Source organism: Drosophila hydei, unplaced genomic scaffold, assembly GCF_003285905.1.
Source record: "Drosophila hydei strain 15085-1641.00,03,60 unplaced genomic scaffold, DhydRS2 tig00000063-arrow-pilon, whole genome shotgun sequence".
NCBI lineage: Eukaryota > Metazoa > Arthropoda > Insecta > Diptera > Drosophilidae > Drosophila > Drosophila hydei.
In genome coordinates, this window is record NW_022045657.1 from 5,856,165 (window position 1) to 5,880,351 (window position 24,187).

A 24,187-nucleotide genomic window follows, 5' to 3' on the forward strand; every position below is an offset into this window, starting at 1 on the left:
ATTTGTGTACCCATTTGCTTCTGAGTAATTATTTATTTCTACAAATGAGTTGAGATAAGTGAGAGATAATAATTGAGATAGCTGTTTGAGATACGAAAGGAATAAATACAAAAAAAAAACAAGTAACGGAAAATTTAGAATTCTATTTAATTATATTTTTGAATTTATTATGTTAAGATTTTTCGATTTTTTTATGTTCAGCATGTAAGATTTACTATATGCTATAATAATAATTTTAAAAATTTCGTGATGAGTGGAACTAGTGGTTCAGTTGAACTAATTGGATGCATCAAAAGCAGAGTGTGCAGCCCTGTCACATAAATACTTCTCTACGACGTTTGTCAGCCCTACTCGTTCGCAAACGCAGAGTTCATCACGGAAGGAAAAAAGAAAAAGTTGTGCAACGTGAAAACTTAACAGATAAAAAGAATACAATTCGATTGCATTTAGCTGAAATTATGACGGTAAATAAACGGGACGCGAACACAACGCGGCCGCGGTGTTTTTTCGATATAACGCTCGGTGGCCTGAGCGTCGGTCGCATCGTGTTCGAGTTGTTTGGCGATGTAGCGCCCAAGACGGTTGAGAATTTTCGTGCACTGTGTACGGGTGAAAAGGGCACCGGACTTGTCACCGGCAAACGGCTACACTATAAAGGTGTCATATTCCATCGTGTGGTCAAAGATTTTATGGTGCAGGCTGGCGATTTTAGTGCAGGCAACGGTACCGGCGGCGAATCAATTTATGGCGGCACTTTCGAGGGTAAGTTTTCTCTCACCGCTAGTGCTGTGTGTGTGTATGTGAGCTTGGATGTTCGTATGTGTGTGTTTGTGTTTGTGTATATACATGCATACATACAGAGTGGTATCATTCAATTCGATTTAATGCTCTGTTTCAGCTGTAGGGCCTATGTATAATTATTATAATATGAAGCTGATAGGTGTTAAGTTTAATGATAATGCTTGAAAATAAGCATGAAATTGAACCTATTTGTGGTTAATGAACTAACAATAGTATGTTTACTTATCATATTATTCTATTAAGATAAATTAAAAATTTTTCACATATTTTTTCTTACAGACGAATCCTTCGACAAGAAACACGATCGTCCCTTTCTGCTGTCGATGGCTAATCGTGGCAAGAATACGAACGGCTCGCAGTTCTTTATGTAAGTGGTGTCGTTCCGTTGAGATCGTAAGATTATGCAGCATATTTAATCCTTGTGGAAGTTGTTAACGTTTCTCTTGCAGCCATCTAAGAACAAGAAATCATAAATATGTTAAATCTTTTACTTTGTACTTTGCATATCTATTTAAAATTCTGTTGTTGTTCATTGATCTATTGCCGTATAGCGCATAGCGAGTGTATGCAATATCTCTGACCAGCGGACTGAGCACCCATCGACATCGACAACGACTCAATCCCCCTCTCCAACCCAACGGCCGGCCTATATGCATGCATGCACGCGCGCGTCCTTGCGTCTGGGTGCGTGCGCGTGTGTGCGTCATGTGTGTGTGCGTCTGTGTGTGTAAGTGTCTGTTTGTCTGTGGGTGCACCTTGACGTAGCTGAAGCCTAACACTGAACCCTTCACTCGGCTGTCCTTGGCAACTGCAACTGCAACAGCAACAGCAGCAACAACAACAGCGTCAGCAGCAGCATATGCAACAACAACAGCTAGCAGCTACCAGCTACCAGCTACCAGCTGTTACCGAGCACAAACGACAGCCCAATCGATGAGATGAGCCCAGGCGATGCCGAGCAACCCGACTGGCTAATCAGACTGGCCCCCTACTAGTTGCTGTGTTCGACCCGATTTCTTATAGTTTGTTGTTTGCACAAACATTGTCTGCATCACCTTTAAGTACAACGGCAACAACAACAGCAGCAACACCAACAACAACAACAACTCAACAACAATAGAAAACTACAACAAATCGCCTACCAACAACAAAGTTTGCATTGTGTAAAGAATATTTTTCTTCTCTTCTGTTTTTCATTGTAGTACAACACAGCCTGCGCCACACTTGGACAAGTAAGTAAAATCTGTTGAATATATAGTTAAATAGTCCCAAATTAGTTGCTTGAATCAAACCATCACATTAGAATTGAAGGATATCTTCCTATGAACTCCGTCAAGAGTTCTTCTATTGTGATTGATTAATTTAAAAACTAGTTTAATCAACTTTAGTATAGATATATTATATAGATGCTTACTAATTTCTACTTATGTTCAACTTGCAGTATCCATGTTGTATTCGGTCATGTTATATCCGGTCAGGACTTGGTGCGTCAATTAGAGGATCTGCCCATCGATCGCAACTCGCGCCCTTTACAGGATGCAGCCATAGCCAACTGTGGCGAGTTAGTCAAGCAAACAAAGAGTGAGTCAATGCCCAAGTTACTGTCTTTCCTGTCCATTACAATAATCTGAATTGGTCTTCTTCAATTGATTAGCAGCCAAAAAGGAGAAGAAGCGCAGGAAGCGTTCCACAGCAACAGAGGAATCGGAAAGCGACGTTGATGAAGTGGTCGCTAAGCAGCGCAAGGATAAGCTAAAAAAGAAACGTTCACGCAAGGAGTCTAAATCGAGCGACAGTGAAAAGTATGTCCTTTACTTGTTCAAAATTGCGCTTTTAAACTTAATCTTCCTTTCACAATTGCAGCAGTGACTCGGGGCGTGCTGCGCGTGGAAATGGACGCCAAGACCACTCCGATGAGGAAGGCGAGATACATCCGTTGGTTACGTTGACAAAAATTGATCCCAGCGAGATACCAGAGGTAAAAAATGCAAATAGTTTAACCTGGGCTGCTACTTACTATGTTGAATCTCTAATCTTGGATTTCTTTTAAACGATATTGTCGTCTCAAACATTTTCGATTTTGTTCTCTGCAGGTTTCTAACAAATTCCTAATGCGCGCTCAGAGATCCCGTTCCCGCGAAGAACGCGCAGCTCGTGACATTTCGCGTGATGTACGCCAGCGGGAACGAGAACATGATCGCGATCGGGAACGTGATCGTGATCGCGAGCGTGATGATCGGGATAGAGGCAGAGAGCGTAATCGCAACGCCTTTGGTTGGTCAAAGAAACAGGTGCCGACCTCACGCAGTGGCCGCATTGTCAAAGGACGTGGCGTCTTTGTAAGCAAGAAATCCAACTTTACTTTGAGACTATTTAAGACTTAATTAATTCAATTTACAGCGCTTCCGTACGCCTTCGCGAAGCCGGTCGAAGAGTATTACTCCGCCGCATTGGAAGCATGCACAGAAGCGCACCATCAAGCTATCGGATCTAGAGCGTATGGAGGAGGAGAATAAAATTCGAGACGAGGAGGTGAGACGGCGAGAGCAGGAACGCAAAAAGCGGCACGAGGAGGCCTCGAAGGATCCCAAAAAGTCATTCTTCGAGCTGTCACACGCCAGCACCTACGGTGGCAAAGTGACGCCCGAAAAGTCGCCCACGAAACAGAAGCACGCGAGTACCAGCAGCAATGTCAAGCACACTGACTTTCATTCACAGAAGGATGCGGAACGCACCAAAACAAGGGTATCCGCTCCCGAGAAGGAGCGTGAAAAGGAAAAACCCAAAGAAGAAGCTCCACCAAAACGCCGCAAATCGGTGGATATGAATGCCTTGGACTATGAACAGCAAACGGAGAGTGAGCCCGAACCGGAGGCCAGCAAACCCCTCCAAAAGCACAGCGAGTTCAGGGCGGCGCCTGCAAAGGATCAGGACCGCTCAAAGATCAGCGAATCGTCAGCAGAGAACCGAAACAAACGCGACGAACGCAAAGCAGAGGACAAACCGCGCGAGCGGGAGAGACCTAAGCGCAGTCGGGAACGTTCCAATTCTCGCAACCGCCATAGGAGTCGATCCCGTTCCGCCCAACGCAGACGATCACCAGCGCGTCGCCAGCAGCGTTCACCTCCCAGGCGCCAGGCCAACAACAATAACAACAACAACAACAATAATAATAACAATAATAATATGAGCCAGAATCAGCTGAACCGCAACCGTCGCAATCCCTTTGCTGATCGAGAACGCCGCCAACGGTCTCCAGACAACGAGTACCGAAACCGTTTTCCTCTTTCACCCATACGCACTCGCCACTCACCTGGGGAACGGCGCCGTTCCAGAGAGCGCCAACGTCGTTCCCGTAGTCGTGGACGCAGGCAGGAATCGGACGAACGCAGACGTCAGGAGTCACCTAATCGCAAACGTCCAGAGTCGCCTGCTCGAAAGCGACAGGAGTCAGCTGAAAGGAAACGTCCAGAGTCACCCGTTAGGAAGCGCCAAGAATCTGTGGAACGCAAGCGACGAGTCTCTCCGGACAGACGTCGACGAGAGTCGCCCAATCGCAGACGCCATGCATCACCGGAGCGCAGACGCAGTGTCAGTCGGGGACGGCGACAAAGCCGCTCACGCAGTAACAGCCGGCCACGACGGAGCCAACGCTCCCAGGAGCGTCATTCGCGGGATAGAAGTCCGGTGAAGGGATCATCGGGCACGGCTGCTGCGGAGTCGGAAGATAAGGATAAAGCTGCTCGTGAGAAAATGCAAAAGCGTGTAGAGGCGGCTCTGCTGCTTAAGGAGCATATGCGCAAGGAAATAGCTAAGGAAGAGGAGAGACGCGCAGAGAAACAGCGACAGGACGAGCTCGAAAAAGAGCGCACTACGCGGGAGCTGAATGAACTGGAGCGCCTGAAGGCGGAGACATTGAAGAAGTTGCAGGAGGAGGACCGCGACCAGGGCGACTCAACGTCTAGTCGCGTTAGACGTGAAAGTCGTGGCAGCAGTCATGACACCAAAAAGCGCAAGCATAAAAAGTCCAAGAAACAGTCGACACGCTCGCCACGATCCGACTCGGAATAGTTTCCTGAAACAAAGATCCACACTAGAAGATCTGACATCATATTCAAAATCAATCCTCTGATTTGCGTAGTCAAGCAATTAAATTAATACACATAAATGCAATTGTAAAAACAGTTCGTGAATTCTATGTAGTGTAACCGCCCAATAAAAACAAAAACTGTATTGGCAATTTATATAAATTGAGTCGATTTTATGTTTTATTTTAGTCATGTGACTTTTTTGTCGGTTTGAATAGTGCGCTCAAGGTATGCATAGTAGAAAGCTTATTGCTATACGAGTAGTTCCAGTGCTGTAAAATTGCAATATGTTATCGATATTTACATTTAAATTAGAGGACATGCAATGACTACCAATGTAATTAAAATCAAGAATACATTTTTGCATTTACTTGGTGAATTGGCTAATGGTAAAATGATTGATCGCATAATATGTATCATTTTTTTCGTTGACTCCCACAGAAATTTAAAAATGTTTTTATGAAAAATATTGAAAGCTTTCTGTATTTGGTTACTGCTGCATTATGAAATATTAAAAAAATAATCTGAAACGCAATGCTTATAAATATTCATATGCGATTTTAACGACAGGTCTGGCAACGTTTTCGGATTACAAGTTGTATCAGTTTATTTTGTGCATCGTTTTTCTTCCGTTTCGCTTGTGGCAAACTTTCATTCATGGAGACAAGCTTTTGACGCTGCCATTGAAATTTGTTTCTTCTTTTTGCAGCGCAAACAAAAACAAAATTTGCCGTCGACGACGGCGTTGACGTCGACGTCAACGTCGCCGGCAAATGCGAGCTTACAAGTATGTGTGCGACTGCTCTCTGTGCTCGCGTATGTTGGTGTATGCGAATATGACAGTGCCAGTGCCAGTTCGGACCAAAGCTCCCAGTACACGAATGGCGTACAAACTGTTTGGACGTGTTTGCTGCTCGCTGGCGACGTCGCGAGTTCGAGTTCGAGCATTTTAATTCTCAGTGCAGCGTTGTAAATATTGAAGCGGCGCTTCGATTGGCGTTGACGAACATTTGTATCTGTGTGTATATTTTATTGTTAATAAATCCGCAAAGTGCCACAAAGCAACAAACAAAAATGCTAAAAAAAAAACAACTGCAAAATATTGCCGAAAGCGACAGTGAAAATCGTAATTTGTTGATTTAAGTGGCGGTAGCAGTCGTTGCTAATGTCGCTGAATGTTCAAGCGTGCGTCAGCGTGTATGTGTGTGTGTGTGAGTGTGCAAAAATTACAAATAAAGAATTGATAGGCTGAGCCTGCGAAATACAAACATAAAGAGAAAATGCAAAAAAACACAACAAAGGTAGTAACAAAGCAATGCTATGGCGTCAGTAGCGAGCGGGGGCGCAGGCACCGGCGATGGCGGCAACAAAAGCCGGTGCAGTGCGTACACATACACAAGCAAACACACGCACAAACACAAACACACATTTACACAAAGAGAGAGAAACATAGAGAATGCGAGAGAAAACATGGAGACACATGGGCCTTGTTTTTATGATGCAAATCAAATAAAATGTGATTAATTATTGGCTGCTTCTGCTGTAAATTCCGGCATTGTTGATGTTTGTGTCCTGTTGCAAATAAATTATGACATAATAAGGCATCATAACAAACAAATCAACGGCGTGCCGACGGCGCAGTCGTTGTCACAATCTGTATTTGCGTCTGTGTTTGTGTGTGTGAGACCGAGGGGGAAGGTCAATAGGCATAAATATTGAAATGAATATTTTAAAATGCGAAATTCCATGCAAACAAACGGCGATAAACACAAGAGACAAAGATGCCAAACAAAAAGGATGTAAAACGTAATAAAGCACACGACTGAGAGCCGCTGCTTTTGCCGGTGTGGCTGCTGCTGCTGTGACTGCGAAAGCCGCCAAGTACAGTAGTAGTTCTTCGGCCAGGCCACAAAGGCAGCAGTCGAACAAAAAAGCACACGCACGCACACAGTGACAAACGGGGCAATAACACAAACAACAACAACAACACACGAGAACAGCAACAGCCACACAAGGCCATGAAAGCAACAGCGGCAGTTGTAGCAGGCAGGCAGGCAAAGCCAAAGCCAAAGCTAAAGCTCGGCGCACAAACACAAAGCGAAAGCGTAGCAAAAACAAGGAGCAAAACAGCAGCGACATCGCACAGTGTAACAAATTGATTAAAAAAGTAATAGAACCAATCGCAATACAGGTTCAGACTTACATCCGTGTGTCCTAATGTAGTTGAAGTTAAATGTTTTATAGCATAGAATGTGAAAAGCAATTACAAGTCCAGAAAATTGAGAATGAAATACAACTCCGCTATCACACTTCACATATGTAATAGTAAATTATAAAATAGAATAAATAAAAAACTTTATTATTTATTTTAGAATAGATTTGCGGCAAAACTACTATACCTTCATTTTTTGTTTTCATTAAACCAAGAATAAATTATATGCATTTTCTTAATCTCTTTTATTCATGATTTTGTCCGTTTTTCTACATTTAAGCTTAATTTAAAAGCTATAGAAAATCTTTGAACATTTTATATAAACTAATATGAAAGTGAATATATTGACTTTTTTATAAGAGTCTTTATGTTGTAGTTCACAATAATAAGCAATTATCGTCCAACAATTTTGTTTCGCCATCTTTGGAGTATGTAAATCACTGTGCAACGTCAGCGTTGGCGTTAGCATCAGCAGAGGACCAGATCTAAAGTGAGAGTGGGCTGCTGTTGCTTATGCGAATATGGATGCTCAGAAAAAGCTTAGTGAGCTGCGCTGTCGCTGTCGCTACCGCTGCCGCTGTTGTCGTTTTGCAAACAAATGTACAAAATGTATATGACGCTTAACGTTCATGATAATGAAGATTTTGAGTGACGATGATGAAGATATAAGAACACGAAGAATAAGCATAATAGAAGGCACAACAAGGTAGAATTTTGAGGAAATCGAAATTTGCGTCGTCGTTCAATTTCGACCGGCATCCGCAGCACAAAACAAACTTTTGCCCATGTGTGAGTGTGTGTCTGAGTGTGCGTGTGCGAGGGCTTGTGCGTTTGTGTGTGTATTTCGCATAGTCAAATTTGTTTTATATAATTCTCAACTACCCCGATATGATTTCCGTTGAGCTTCTTCCTTATCTCTCAATTGAGCATGGCAATTTTTTGTTGTTTGCTGTTGCTGCCGGCAGCAAAAACCACGGCAAAAACCGTTGTTTGCTTATTGTTAAAAACTTTTTCAAATACATAAATGCGTTGGCCATGGCAATAAATACAAGTTTTAAACAAAGAACAAACTTTACGCAATAAAAAGCAATATTACAATTTTACCACGAAAACGCAAAAAGAAAAAAAGATAATTTAAATGCATTTTTGTCTTGATTTATAAAATATATTATTTTGTACAGAATAATACAGTTAAACAAAAGAGTTCAAAAATACCGTTGCAATAGCAAATGTTTTACCCACACACACAACGAAAAAAGTCGCTGACAGTGGCTGCTCTGTCAGCGTCGATGCCTCAGTTGCGGTCGCTGCTAACGTCGCCATCTGCTTTATTTGTACTTTTCTCTCTCTGTCTCTCTCTCTTGCTGTGTGCAAAGCCTTTGATAGTAGTTGAAGCAACAACAATAATGGCGCTGTCAGCACTGCCGAAATATATTTTAGCATTCATTTATGCGACGTTTTCTTCTTACTTTACTTTTTTTTATTTTTTTGCCGCGCGAATTCGTGCACTCTAGCTAGAAATCTTTCTTATAGACGCGCATTTCGAGTACTTGTTGTCTTAAGTATTGCTTCTGAAATTGAAATACACAAATATAGTATAACCCATCTGTTATGGCATCATCAGACGACGCCGCACAGTTATTATGATGATGACAATGAAACGCCAGAAGTGGGTGAATCAGAAGCAAAGATTGGCAAAGGTTTTAATCGTTAGCACATAGAGTGAACTGTCATAGTAATGTCCATCAAGTAGTAAAAAGCAAGGATAACGGAACAGAAATTTCAGCTTACTTTGCGAATTAGGTTTTCCATTAAGTATTATATATTAGTGTGTTCTAGAATGAAAACCAAATACTAATCATTGAGTCAGAGTAACGTCAAATTCATGCTGAAGCATTTAAATATATATGTTTATAAAAAAAGCTAATTTATCGTTTAGTATTTTCGTTACATAAATTTGCAGTAAATACTATTTTTGTTAAACAATTAGCATATTAATTTGTAGTTTCCATGTTTCAGTTATATTATATTTTTATATTTTATTAATAACACATAAAGTTTACTTCTAATGAATATTGCCGACGATAAATATTTCGGAAAATTTTCAAATATATGTTTATAAGAAATTGTTTCAGTTTGTTAGGGAAATCTTTCAGAGACACAATCTATTATTTCAAGCTTTTATTTTATAGTAAATAGTCGATTCGGTGAATTTGCTTTATCTCATTTGTCTTTGCGGTTCGAGAATAAAGTACTTTGACTGACCAGCACTCAAGTTGCGATAAAGTAAAGCCCATTGCCATTAATTTAAGAATACCCAACGTTGACGACAAATGATATTTTGATGTTGGCGCCGTTAGCGGCGCCAGTGTTTTGCGGCCTATTACACAAATTACGCATACGCACTGGTGCACACGTAAAATATTTATGTACATTTCATAAGCGTAGCTAAAATATATTAGCATACTTTTGTGTGCGTGCCACAGCAAATCTCGTCGTCTTTGTGTGTGTGAGTGTGTATGTGTGTGTGTATAGGACTTAAGAGATTCGAATTTGTTGACTTTTAGATTGAAAAGGCAAGGAAGAGTCGTGAAAACACGCACATAAACAATGTAAATGTGTGAGTTTGTGTGCATGCATAAAATGCAAGTAACAATGAGAAGATGCACTTAAGAGAAACATTAAGAAATCACGAAGTAATTGAAGACAACGAGCAGGGAATCCAGTTCGTTATAATAATCACACCAAAAACGAGATAATAGCATTTGCGGTCAGCTGCCCGAAACTGGAAAAACCACCGGAAATTAACGCCAGATTGCAATGTTTTTGTTTTACAATCGACGCATTTTTGTCATTATATTAATTGAATTTCTACTGCTGCTGCTGAGCGATGACAATGGACAACCAACGCTGACCAAGTTGCCGACAACAGGTGAGTTACTTCTACAGTGTATGAAACTCCCTTGCCCAACTGCCATAATCATAAACTAATGGCCAAACGTGCGGGCGTGTCCTTAGCCAAAAGCCTGAGAACTTGTTGAGTTCTCAGAGTCCTTAAAGAATTTGGGTAGGCGGGAAGAGGCGCTCGGCAGGCCGCATCCCATAAAGAAAATCGGGAGTATAAAATATTAAAGTTGGCAAAACACGCGAGAAAAGTTTTTGGCCACATCCACCCTTGGCTATATGCTTCCTTTGGGGGTTGATCCGTTCTGCTGCGCTCTTTGACTTTCGAATAGCCCTTTCGCATGTGTGTGCCATTGCGAACTTATTGCGTCGTTGATTTGGCTAAGCGAAATTATAATTCTAATTTATGGTAAGTGAACAAGTTCATAGGCAACACGACTTTAGCCAAATTTCAACTTATCGCAGCCTGTCCGATTCACACGACCCAGCTGTACAGATTTATTGTGGGTATTTGCTTTGAAGCTCAAATGGTATTGCTAAAAGCATTTAACAATCAATCAATGCAAACAATTTCACATAATTTCCCCTTTCATGTCACACACACACACACTCACACGAATGTTCGTAACTATTTAGTTATGTCGAGTGAGGGCATGGACAAGTTCATAAAACCCCAATGCGAAAACTTTTGCACACATGATAGAGCAGCCATGGCGTACTTTGGGGCTGAGGAAATGCTGTGTGGCAAAAGTCCAAGTCTAAGTCAAACGACTAAGCGGCATGTCGTCAATAAATTTTCCATTAAATTCAAAGCAACCCAAAAACGTAAAAAAAAGATGAAGCGGGAAATGGCAAGAAAAACAAGCGCGCATAAAGGAAGGTAGCGTCGAGTACACTACATAACTTTTGCCTCTTCTACACAGATACACTAAGACACACACACACTCACAGGCATGTAGCCACACGTGTGCATGGCCGGGTGTCCCAGGGCGCGTGGGTGTACGTTGTTGTGTTGCTTCCTGTATGTCCTGGGAGGCCGCTTATTCAATTTAGCACTGGCGTGTGGCGCCATCTAGCGCCGCTAGTGTTAGGCAACCAGAGCACAAAGAAAAACAAGCATTTTATACCCTGTATTTTTTAAAAATCATATAATAAATATAAACTGAATTCTTATAAATTGCTCAACCTTTATATATAACTTAGTTGACGAACAAAATATGCCAAATTCTTTATGGAAATCGAAAGGTTATTGTCTTCAAAAGTATTTAGATAGAAATCCAAGTTTGGAATTAGATATGGACCATATGTCTGCTCAAGACTGCTCTTAAACTAATACACAAATTCGTCGAACAAATTGATTTTATATTTGTTGTATATACAAGTAGTAAAGCTGGAAGGAAATTTTATATCCGATGTTTGTTTGAAGTTTCTAATTCTTAATTTAAAGTATTTGAAACAGTTTTGTAATATAATACACAATAGTTACACATCCTCAGAGTAGTTAGTAAAAACTTACGACAAAAACCCATCCAAAATACATTGTTTAAAGCTATATTGCAGTTATATAATTTATATATTTTTTTTAATCTATGAAAATCGAATCAGTTAAAAAAAGTCTTAGAAATTTGAAGTTTTATAATATTGGATAATATTATTTATATATATTTCAACCATTTAAGGGATATCTTTTTGTCGAGCACTCGTTGTGAACTCACTCTTATTTACAGTTTTTGTTGCTTTGTTTTTTTACCGGCGGCAAATAACTACAACATAAGCTATTGGTACAGCAGCTCTCACATCATGAATCTTGGCTGCTGTTGTTGTTGCTGGCTTATTCATGTATAGCAAACAACATATCATGTGGCGCTGCTGCTGCTGTTGTTGCTGTTGTTGCTGTTGTGGCTGTTGTTGCAGGCTGCGTGCCGCATAGCAACCCAAAAGCTGCCTCTGAGCCCTCCATATTCATATGCAAATTGCGTTGGAGGACCTTTTGGGCTCAGCTGTGTTGCTTTTGTTGTTAATGGTTTGTTTTTGCTTTATTTTTTGGGTAAGCAGACTTATTATTATTGTTATTTTTGTTGTTGCTGTTGTTGCTTCTTGTGGTTATTGTTGCTGTTGCGTTGGTGGCGCCCCGCGTTTGATTTCAATATTCAAGTGCTTCCTGTTTTTTGCATTTGTTGCTGTATTTGCTGCCTGCCGCTTTGCTATTTGACATCTCAAGCAGCATTACTTGGCTGCCACAACAACAGCAACAACAACCAGAGCATTGGGATAAGCAGCAACAACAAACAGTTGAAATAACAAGTTGAGTGCCTTCAGCTGCTCCACCTCCCCCATCTGGATGTGCCTCCGACTCGTCGTCTAGCTGCGACTGGCACTAACTACACAAATAGCAAATCGGTTCGGCTCTTGCCACAAATGCGCCGGCATTTGGTGCTGCTCTTGACTGCTCGAGTGTGCCTATGACGACCTTATGCTGCTTATGCTGCTTATACTGCGGTTCTGCTGTTGCTGCCGCCTTGAAGAGCCGAAGGCGCCAGACCACCAAGTGGTACGTTGGGCTATGTGAGGTATTGGCGCGTTGGGTCTTGGGATCGTTCTGCTAGCAACATTGCCTCGTGGCGCCTTTGCGGTTTTTAAGCCTCGCCTGAGGCTCAGCCATTTTTGAGACGCACCAAATAAGAAACACCAACAGTGTGGGCTGCTGTTTTTCTGTGCCCAAGTATATTTGCTCCGATTAAAGTGGTCCTACTGACATGTACATGCAAGTTCCAAATAGCCTGCTGCAACGCATTATTGCTGGCAATTTTTTCGTTTTATTGGCTCTTCTCCGAATTTCTGACAGCTTTAAACTGATTGCTCTCTGCTGGTTGCCAAGGCAACATCCTGTGAGCTCAATCGCAGCTTAAATTCGAAAAGGACACACTGTGCATGTTTGTATGTTTGTGTGTTTGTGTGTGTTCACAGCTAGGGATTCCAGGAAATCAGTTAAGTACGCCATGGAGCCACGCCCGGGGCACTTGCCACCCAGCTAAAAGCAGCAATGATTACATTTGGCATCATTTCGACACTGCCCTCTGCAAAAATGTGGCAAGAAAAATCATAATTTTTAATGCGAACAGCATGCTGGCACGTTGGGGTAGAGCCACCATTTGCTGCAGCATATTTTTTTCGTGTGCTCGAAGCACGACCGGACCACCCCCTAAAAAATCATGTTGCAAAGCTGCTCTTATCTGACGCGTGCGGGTGTGAATAAAAAACAAATTCTATTAGTTCAATTAGACGGCTGCGAAGGTCCCTCTCACTCTCTCTCCTTCAACAACTCACAGCCTGTACAAGCGCAAACTTTACGGATGTCGCAGCGCGTTTTAAAGCTGGCAACTGTCGCATTCCCAGGCAGCTTTTAGCCATTTTTAAAAAATATTCAATTTTCTCAGAACTTGTGCTGATGGCCAGCTCAGAATTTCCTTAGATGCTCAACAATTAACAATTAGAATCAGAACATTTTCATATGCTAATAAGTTTGTTGTATAATTTATTATACATATATGTCCTTATGAATAATAGAATAATTCGAACAATTATACAATTGTTCAAGCTAGCAAAAATGTATATTTCCAAATTGATTTCATAATAAATTCTTTAAAAATTTCCATTTCAATTTGAATTTCAATTTTATTGCTGTCAATGTAAAAACAAAATTTCTCTAATATATCCATAATTTTATTATCAAAACACAAATAGAAAAAGTTATTGGTTTTTAGATAATATTCGCATGCTTTTATTGTTGTTTACAACTCTGAACAATTCACAATTCCGGCAATAATAACTGTGAATTTATGGCTGCGCAGCAAGTTTATGACAATTACTACAAAAATCAACGAAACATTCATTGTAAATGTATACATTTGTAAACATATTTGTATATATATAGAGTAGTCATGCCTTAAGTAAACTTACTTTAAAGTCAACTTTGGTGTGAAGTCTTTAAGATATTCAACTTCAAATTCAAATTAAATTGTGATTTTTTATTCAATCCGATTCAAGCCCAATTGTAAGAGTCCGTCATATATTTGTAGTCTATCATAAATTGGGACAAGTAGTCTGTGCACATATATATATATATATATATATATATATATATATATTTGTGTTATATGCCTTATAAGCCCATTAGGTGCTCAGTGGTTCTGGAGCGTCATCTGCAAATCGTCGACCCAATGGAAAGTTTGGTTTTCCCCTTGGCGGGCAGGCAAAGTGGCCGCAAGAAAAGTACCACATTTAAAAATTCCCCTTAGTCAGCATGATGTTTGCATTTAATTGTATATTAAATTCTATTGCCGTCTGCGAGCCGTTCTGAGCGCCAAGTTCTTTAAAATATACCTACACATAGGAAAAGACTAGGAAAACGAAGCGAGTCGTGAACTTTGACTGCGTTTACGGCATAATAGGCAAGTGCTGCCGTTTGGCAATTAAAATTATTATTATTATTAGAAGTTAGTTGGCAGAAATTCAAGTGGTCGGAGCGCCGCATTAGAAAAGTTTACAAACTTTATGAATTAGTAGAGCGGCACGTCTAATTAAGACGCTTTCATTAAATGCTTCCTTAAAATGCCTTAACATAATATCATGAAAAAAGTCTTAATATAAATTGAGAGCAAATGTCTTTTAAGTTATTTTATTTTTTTTGTTTTAATTTAATTTAATTTGTCTCTATTATTTTTTTTTATATTTTGATTTATTACAAATTTGTTCACAGGATTTAGAATTCATCTTCAGAGGAGTTGATGAGTCGGTTATCTTGAAATATTGATATCAAATATCAACACTGTTAAATACATCCATCGATAGTAATCCATCTGCAAATTTTTTTATAAGAATATAGCTATATAATTTTGTATTCCAAGTTCTCTAACTGCAGTAGATAAAATACAATAGACACAAAATACAGTAATTCCAAAATTGCTACGCCCTCAGACGTAACTCCATGCCAGATACCTTGATAAACTGTCTTTATCAAGATATTTCGTATGTGGAATTGAAATGGTTAACATAATGCCATTGTTATTGTGTAAACTGCTTTTAAACAAGAATTCAAACTTCCTCTTAAGTACAACCTGTGTAAGACTCGTGTCCAAATATAGAATGACAATGCAGAATATTGATTTGTAGCCAAAAGCCTGATGGCAGACACAATGCTGTTCTCAGGCAATCAATCTATAATTATTTAAGATAATAAGCTTTTACACACGATTCACTACTACATGCACAATTGTGTCTATCTACATATCTATTTATAATTTAATGTAAGGCCAATTTTTATAGTGTTGTCCACTCAAGTAACACCTTCTTATGTGTATGCATGTATATCTACCTGTTCCCATGAACATTATCAAGACAAAACATTCACCAAGTCGAAGCTCCAACGGGCACGCCCCCACTGCCCCGCCCTGTCACACTCGACCATCGGCTGCGGTAACAAGTGGCAAGTACAAATAAAATCCATTAGAAGTGGAGCCCTGTGTAAGCCGACATCAGCTTTGCTGTTGTTGTTGTTGTTGTTGTTGATGTTTTTGGTTCTTTTATTTTTCGGGTGCTTTTTCCCTTTTTATTTGATATTTTTTGCCCTAGAATGACGCACATTATTGGCATGAAGGGCGCGAGGGGCAAGTGGCATATAATAACCACAGCAGACATTATAATGCTCGTAAAGTTGGCAATGGAAAATAACTGAACTATTTCTATGATCGTGTCGAAATGTAAAATATTTTTATATGTCTTACTTGGTTATTCATCTATTCTGCAACGTCATTCCAGTCTGAGGCCCAACGCGAAAGAAGTCAACTTTGATGACTAAAAATAAACGCGACATTCAAGTAGTTTGTTTTTGCCAGACGACTTATATTCGAGCGTCAAAAGCAGGCAAAGGAACTGCCGGCGTTGCGCGTTGTGAGACCTGTCTAGTCATCTGTAGCCCGAATGCAAGCATCAACAGAAAATCATTCCGTTTTTGTTCGTATTACTTTTAGTAGTCAATAACATTAGACAAATATCGGGCAGGTAAGCGTCTTACCTATGGCCAGAAAGTAAGTTGATAGGTGACATAGGCAACAGCTAAGCTCGCACATATGTCCTTCTTCCTTAATAATATTCGCAAGGATAATAGCAATCATACTTTCATAAGTACATAGCAGGGGGAATTGCAAATTGTTCAGTTTTGAAGCTGACAGCGTTTGTTTTCCTTCTTTTGCTGGCGTTGGCGTCATTTGAAATGAACATTATTACTACTATTATTATTGTTATTTTTATTGCGCGTATTATCAGCAGGTTTCGAGTTCATTGAATTCAACCGCCCGCTTCCTGCCGCCCTGAGCCTGCGTCTTGGCAGTCAAAGTGGGTCAGCGTAATCAACGCAATCAGAGCCAAGGCATGCTCCGACTAGCAACATTTGCCTTGCCCCACCTACCCACCCACTGCCTGCCCCGGTCCGTTCCAATTGCTCCTTGCCAGCGCACACATCCCACACTCACACCCACGCAGAGTCTTCTTGTGCCTTCGTTCTAACTTTTGTGCTGATGTTTACTCTACTCTCCATGGTTGCCATGTCGCTGCGACAATGATGATTGCAATAAATGAAATTAATGCGTATTTGAAAGACCCAGACAGGCGAATCAATTGACAAAAATGGAGTGCCGCATTCGTACGACACCGTGCAAATCAAAACCCATGAAAACAACCAAATTGAAAACATTTTTCTGCCATTTTATGAAGTATTTCTTTTCTTTTCATTTCTGTTTTCTATTTTCTATTTTCTACTTTATCTTTCTCTGCTTCTTGCTTTTGTGTGTGGCAGCAGGTCATGTTGCAAGCTGAAAGATTTTCCATTCAGCATGCATTCCACGATGCTACCTGGCTGAAAGTGAGCGACACGGATATAGGATAGCTTATAAAAAATTCAAGTGATATGCTATTTATGTTTAAGCAGAGTCAGACTTAAATCAATTCACATCAAAGACTGCGGAAATTCGAAATAAATATAAATCCAATTTTTGTATGTCTCGTTTGAATGCGATTTTAATCAATCAGAGTCGAACTCAGACACACACTATTTACATGCAATTAAAATTAAGTGCAGTTAATCAATGCGAATGCCACAAGGGCTGATAAAAAGTTGACTATTTTGGCAGGTGGGATCTCTGATGTGTGTATTCTCTGTTAATAATGCAGGAGACCAAACACAAAGTAAGCTGCATATAAATAATTTATTTATTTCAATGCTACGCTTGGCGGACAATCGCCAGAAATTGTCGGAGGCGCTGGACAACTAAATGCATTATAAAATGCATTTAGCATAATTAACTTAATTTCATAAATATATAATTACATTTATTTTTAAGTGGCCAGGCTCAACAGATTGCATGTTTCTTGGGCGTTTTTTAGAAACCTAACCAAGCGTTGAAGTCAGCCAAAAAGCCAAAAAAAAAAGAAATAAATATGTATATAAAAAGGCAAACTTCGTCGCGAGGTGTGTGCAAAAGGTGTGGCCGCCTGCAATTATAAATGCGCCGAATAAAACAAAAATTGGCATAACACAAAGGCAAAAACTGAACTAAAAAAGCATTAAATAAATCGCTTACAGCAGAGAATAAAAAAAAAAAAGAAATGAATAAAAATAAAGAATAAAAAACTAAAAATAATAATATGAAACTTAAACAAAAAACGTCAGCTTGCAAATTGACACGAGATATGAGCACGGACATGGATACGAACAGGCAAAAAGTGAAGCAACTTGGCTTGGTTTTAACACTTCTTGGCTTGGTTTGGCTGGCAGTGGTATTTCTTAGTCTTGTGTGCCCTATCAGAGAGTACTTAAGCGTTGTCATTAACTCTGTAGCGCATAGAAAGAGATCTATATAGAATATATATTTATTAAGCAGCATCAAAGCGCAGTCGTTGTCAATAGAAACTTGATTTCATTTAGATTTACGGTACATATACTATATTCTATATATATATATCTTAAATCAGAATTTGGCTATTCAACATTAATCTATATAAATTTTTGTTTAAACTGCATCTTTATTAAAGTCAGATCTGTGTTAGAGTATATTAATTTTAGGCATATTTTACACTCTGCTTTTATTTTGGCAGTCAAGGAGCGTAGAGCGTTGAGTGCACCCTAGGCGCTGGCTGCCACTGGGGGGAGCAGGGGATCAAATGTTGGCGCAAGCTCGTTAAAAAGAATTTGGTTCACTTGTTGTTGTAGTCGAACAGCAAAAACACAAAAACCAAAAAATGAAAAAAGTAAACGTTGCACGCTTGAGACACAGGCTGTACGCCAAACTGGTTTTCGGACTGCATTCTTTTGGGCCACGTTTATAGCCAACTAGCCTGGCTTGCCAGCCAGCTCCAAGCAGGCTCCTCGTCGTTGTTCAGTTGCCAAGTTGTTTGGCTGAAAACAAAATTGAATCATATGCGGCAGTGGCAGCATTCAGCATTAAAAAAAAGAAGAAAAACGAAGCAAATAAAAAACGCAGTTTCTATGAATTTCTGTTTCGATGTGGCGAGTCTTACCTGCTACAGTTTCTGGCACCGAGTCTTTGTCTCAATTCTCCAGTTCTCCAGTTACTGGCGAGCTTTTCCCTTCTTTTTGTTGTTTTCTTTATTTTTTAATTTGTTTTTATTTCGTATCTATATTTAGGTTTTAGAATTTCGTGCACGTTTCGCGCTTGCATGATTAATTGTTTATGCAAATTGATGTTTGCTTTTAAGGCATATAAACAAAGAGGGAGAGAGAAAGAGAGAGAGAGATATATAGAGAAAGAGCGAGATCTAGATAAATGCTCATTGTATATAGTTTGTATATTATGTGTAGGCAACTTGATATAGGCAACGCATCAGCCTAGTTCACTACATTTATTGACTCTATTGGCTCTATATATATATGGACAGCCTGGGCGGGGCTGGACTGAGCTGGGCGTAATCCCACTATTACACATGTACTGCTTATGATTATTCAATTAATACACAATTAGCTCACTCGCTGCTCATTTGCATAATATGCGATATGAATTGAATTTGTTCTAATGCCACGAATTGGATTTCATTTCAATAACGTGATTAGCTTTGTTGCAACTCAGTTGGCTGCCTCGACGCCAACTCACGGCTCAAGATAAATCGCTACAGATAGACTCGAATACGACTACAGCAGAGATAGAGGCAAAGTTTTAATTAACGTTACGGCTTAAGTGCTCAGTCTTTTTTTGCCCCCCCTCAACTTTGAGTAGGTTCTGTCTTGCCACAGTGTGCCTTGGCAGTTCAAATGACTTAAGCATTTGCTTTTAACTTCTGCTCCTAATGATCTGTAAAGTTTGCGGCTATTATATTATGTGTAATTGATTGGTTAATCTAGGGCGTTAAAAGGTAAAGGTGACAATTTCTGGTCATTTCTTGATTTGTAACACTTAAGTTGACAAACAAGCTTAAAGCTGCCACAACAGTCTGCCTGGATTTATATTTGGATTCGTTTCATATCAGTTCACGTTCGTAGTTTTTGAACCTTAGCATTTATGATTACCATAAGCCGTACTCTATATGCTAATAAGTTATGCTATACATACATAGGTTCTCTGTATGTAAGATGTTCTTTATTTTGTTTTCCCACTGTAGCACCCATATGACATTTTAACTAGATGCAAACGCATTAATTAGCATAGTTTTCGATTAGTTTCAAGGTGCCGTGTCTTAGTTTAAATTGTGTGTGTGTGTCTGTGTGTGTAATGGCGCTCGATTCTAACTGGTTGACAGGTAATTGTAATAAATAACGCGACTAATTGGCTTTGAAGTTTTGCCATAATTTATGCGTATTAGGCAAATTTTGAAGCGTCAGCAAACGTCAAATGATTAGCGCACAAATATGCCGGGGCAATGTGGCAACATCTATTGAACCTTTGGCAAATGAAAAATGAGAAAGAAAACGAGCCGCTGGCCAGCTATGGTGAAGTCATAATTGTATCGGGCAACATCAGTTCGAAAATCAGTGCGAAATGTAAAAGTAAAATTGATGATTTGCCTGACAGGAATCGCGCAAACAGCATCAAGCCCGTGGACCGGCACGTACCAGGCGGCGTATACGTATTTTCTAATTAAACGCTAGCTCACGCGCACTCCGGCGAGGCCGGCGAGGCCAGCAGGGCCTGCTGCCCTCGCTGAAATTTCAACAACTGCACGTGCCATTATGATGGCAAAGACATCCCTTACCCTTCGTCCTGTCATATTCCACAATAGCCGCCACCTGCCTACACACTGTGCTTGTCGCCTTTTTGGTCCTGACATCAAAATGGCTGCCATGCGGCCATGTTATGCGGTGTGCGCCATTGGCCTCTTCCCTCCATGCGCCTTCTGGCCCCCTTCGCATTGTCTCCAGTGTATTTGCTGTCATTTGTAGGCATTTCTGTTGTTGCTTTGGTAACTAATTGTCGTATTGCCCCGGAGAGTGCTGGAAGCGACACAGACACATATACACATCCCATTCACTCTCCCTCCCTCCATAAAAATATGAGGGCGTCGGGGGACAGAGTAGCTATGGTACTTACACTCTCCGTGTGTATATGGTTCAATTGTACTCTGTGGGTATTCTAATTTTGCAACGTTATATGTGACGGGGCGATAAATATCTATCGGTGTTTCCCGGCTAATTGTGAAGCAATCGGATTGGGTTTGTAACGCTGTGTTGATCATATTTAATGATCGTATAAAACTTGACTAAGTGGCAGATGATCTTATTTAAGAAGTGAATACGTTGCTAGGGTATTAAAATTTCGCAGTACTTTTTGATCTTCCTTGTTGAACGGAAATACAGCAGTAATTGAAAAATGAGTAAAAAACCCAATACAATTTTCGTTTTGTATTCCGTATTGAATACAGTCCTTTGCTATAATTAATGACCCCCGAGTGCTGCTGAATATGCCATTGATTTATGTAAACAGTTTAATGCACGCTTGCTTCACAAGGGATCTGCTCTGGCCAACGTGTGGTATGCGTAATGAATGCGTTTGCCACGAGCATTATGCAAGATTCGTTTCGTTTGATACACTTATGATATTGCTGCGTATTTGTATTTAATCAATTGCGTGTGCGGCCATTGCAGTCAACAGAAATCCAGTTGCCAAACAGGTGTTTTACCTGTTGATTTGCGGCATCAGTCGCTTATCTTTTCAAAATAGAAAAACGACAACTACACCCACCTGTCAGCATGTGGGCCACGCTGTGTCAGTTACCAGCATGACAAGCTCTATACGTATAAGCTGTTGATATAGCATCAAATTTTTCTTTTTCTATTTCTATTTTGCCCACTCAATCTAGCTGTCATAGAAACTAAAGACGCTGCTCGCATTTAATATGTGTCCTGGCAACGACAACGTATAAATTGCCGGGCTATTTGTCTCAAGTAGCCCACACTGAAATTTAGTGAGCTATTTCAGCCCAAGGTTAGCAGCGTGTGGCTCGTGCACAATTTGTATGCGACCTTCCTCTAGAAGACATAAAAAACCCGATTTGATAGATTTGCCAGGCTGTATGTATGAATATGTTTAAGCATTTCATACGTATTGGAAAAACAATTATTTTTGTTGTTTATTGATAATGCCATTTATTAATAAACTTTAAGCTATATACTCTTTTTAAGTTGTGTATAAACTCAGCAACTGACTCAATAGAACCTTGTTTCTCTTTAAGCTAACGAAAGCTTTGTATACCTCTATCTTCTTATTGAATGGGCCAACATCTCTTATTCCTGTTGTATGGTCAGCGGCTTTAAAGATAGGCTTATATTATGTTTCAACTCATCAGTTAACTCTGCCATGGGACACATTGTCTATAGACAGATGGAAATTGCGTTTCTCTATAAGTTTTATAGAGGAATCTCCTCTATAGACAGCACCTTGAAGAGTGTCTAGTCTTCAGCATGCCTAAGAAAGCCGTTATTTCTGGTTTCTTCTAGAAGTTTTGATAAACGTCAAAAGCTTGGCAAAAATCTCAGTTCGGTCTTCAATGTAGCTTATAATTATAAGTCATTATGTGTATACAAACACAAGACATAAATATCAAAGTGCCTCCGGCCAAATTTTGCTTAGGTTTATTATAATCTGCTTCAGCTCCGACGTTTCACAGTTCGTCGAAATCATTTTTGGTAATTCTTATGCTCAACGTGGGCTGCGCTGTGCGCTGAGTTTCTTCCGATAATTGCGTGTTATTAATCAATCTTAAGTGGAGCCAGGCTATGTCGTTGAAATCGGCTGTCATAAATCAAAGGGACGACACATGTTTAACAGCGACATCCTATTTACACGTGGCCAGCTACCTGCTATCTGTTTAATGAAGCATTTGATTTGCATTTGTGGGAGGCTGCCAGATATTTGTTAATTAAATTTTCTAGCCCGGTTGCACCACATGCCACAGCGCACCACTGAACTTTTGCGTATGTGTAACAAATATTCCCAAACTCTCAGCGCGATGATTTATTGTTGTTTGTCGAACGCAAAACTTTTCTAAAGTAATTTGCGACAAATCATAAAAGCATTTTTTCTATATATTTTTCCAATTTTTTCGCTCCGCTTCTTTATTTTTTTTTTGAGCTTATGTCATGCCGCATGTGGCGCAAAATTTATGCGCGCACATGTGGCTCAGGTGAAGGCGCTCAGGTTTGTTTTCATATGCCCTGTAAATATTCAAAGATCTCGCATCGAGCCTAATGAGTATTCGCCGTGAAGTATAAAAACGCAGAAGTTGAAAAGGATCTATTATATATATTTTTATTGGGAATCTTTTACCAACATTAAGAAGTATCGACGGAGAGTATTTGCTAAAGTATGCCTGACTTTAGGCCAAAGGATATCTTCTAGTCGTGTACTCTATCCTGCAGGACTTTTGCTACATCGTGTAGATTACTGCGCGTGGCAGCTGCCAGTAACAGAAATGGCCGCATCAGCAGCAACATAAACTCTGAAAAGTTGCTCATGGCCACTGGCTTGGCTTGGCCTGGCCTGGCTTGGCTCTACTCTATCAACATAATTAACACTTTGATATAATTTAACAGTTTGGTAGAGTCGCCGAGCTGAGCGAGTCGGAGCCAGCATCCATCTATTAACATAATTACGTAAAAACATAAAATTATCATGTCGCATCCAGCGTTGCATTGGCCTCACCGTCTTCCTGCTTGGATTTTAATTTGTTGAACTGAAGTAGAGAGCAAAAGGCTAACACGTCCTGCAGTACATCATCGTCATCATTACCGTCATTCCTACCAGCTGTATATCTCGGTGTGTGTGTGCGTGTGTGTGTGTGTGTAGCTACAACTACAACTGCAGCTAGAAGCTGACGGCCACTTTGCATAAGTTTGAGGAGAAGCGTGGAACGGCTTTTAGGTCCGCATCGTTTCGTATTCGCTGCTTATGCTTCCTTATGGCAATATTCAACGCCACTTCCCTTGGCTCATTCATCTCACAACACACACACACAGAGACACGCAGACAGGACGCACATAATTCAAGTTGTACTCTTGGCACGAGGCTCTACTCAGCTTCGCTCCGCTCATTGTCCGAGTCTGGGGAACGAGCTCAGCTGTCTTAACTGGCAGTTTTACTTCACGCCAACGTCAACATTGTCGTTGTCGTTTTTTGTTTTTCGTTGCCTCACTGCGTTGCCTGTCGGTTCAAATTGTGAAGGGTTTGTCTTCAGCGTTCCGGGGGCTGTTGCTGCTGCTGCTGCTGCTGCTGCACCCTGGTAGCAAGACACGACCCTAGTAGTCCTTAAATTTTCGTGATCTGCGTTAAGTGTTGCCCAAATTGTAATTATGCTTTTGCGTTTCAAGTTATTTGCCATAGTTATGCTGCTTCCTTGTTCCTTTTAAGCTGTTTATTTTCACAATTTTTTGTGCGTTTCTTGAAATTGATATGATAAAGTGCGAGCGAGCAGTCAAATGACTGGCATTTTAATGTTTTTGCATTTTGGCAATTGCATTTTAAGCAGACACAACGTGCTAAGAGCTGTTGTTGTCTGGAATGTCTGGGCAGGATTTTTGCTCGCATAGAACAACGGGTCGTATGCGTAATGTCTTCTTTAGCAGCGTCGCCAGAGCTCTCTGCTTCGCTATCTGTCTGCCCGTACAGATATATATATATAT

At 40.3% G+C, this 24,187-nt stretch overlaps 2 protein-coding genes across 5 annotated transcripts in view; both read left to right on the forward strand.

Annotated features, from left to right (window-relative positions):
- The first annotated feature begins 330 nt into the window (after positions 1-330).
- On the forward strand, positions 331-5,035 carry LOC111601457 (peptidyl-prolyl cis-trans isomerase G). 2 transcript variants are annotated; one of them, XM_023318035.2, is made up of 8 exons: positions 331-762; positions 1,081-1,168; positions 2,004-2,033; positions 2,243-2,382; positions 2,456-2,603; positions 2,665-2,779; positions 2,895-3,140; positions 3,202-5,035. In XM_023318035.2, the coding sequence occupies exons 1-8, from the start codon at positions 459-461 to the stop codon at positions 4,870-4,872; spliced, it is 2,742 nt and encodes a 913-aa protein (XP_023173803.2). In that variant the 5' UTR covers positions 331-458; the 3' UTR covers positions 4,873-5,035. The 2 variants fall into 2 exon arrangements, with proteins under 2 accessions (XP_023173803.2, XP_023173804.2); XM_023318036.2 differs by having other exon boundaries at positions 2,459-2,603.
- Positions 5,036-5,498: 463 nt separating this feature from the next.
- The window catches only part of LOC111601398, a 51,104-nt gene continuing 32,415 nt past the window's right edge, over positions 5,499-24,187 (forward strand). Inside the window, exons 1-2 of one of the 3 annotated variants that reach the window (XM_030222835.1) lie at positions 5,499-6,190; positions 9,669-10,033. In XM_030222835.1, the coding sequence (XP_030078695.1) occupies positions 9,922-10,033 (112 nt within the window). In that variant the 5' untranslated portion in view covers positions 5,499-6,190; positions 9,669-9,921. The remainder of the gene's footprint in view (positions 6,191-9,668; positions 10,034-24,187) is intronic. The other 2 variants (XM_023317941.2, XM_030222836.1) reach the window with 2 other exon arrangements.

What these genes read in the sequence shown, in the direction of transcription:
- LOC111601457 (XM_023318035.2), top strand. Translation starts at nt 459, where the DNA reads ATGACGGTAAATAAACGGGACGCGAACACAACGCGGCCGCGGTGTTTT. An exon ending in TTATGGCGGCACTTTCGAGG is followed by an intron (nt 763 to 1,080) that starts GTAAGTTTTCTC and finishes TTTTTCTTACAG; the next exon opens with ACGAATCCTTCGACAAGAAA. An exon ending in AAATCGAGCGACAGTGAAAA is followed by an intron (nt 2,604 to 2,664) that starts GTATGTCCTTTA and finishes TCACAATTGCAG; the next exon opens with CAGTGACTCGGGGCGTGCTG.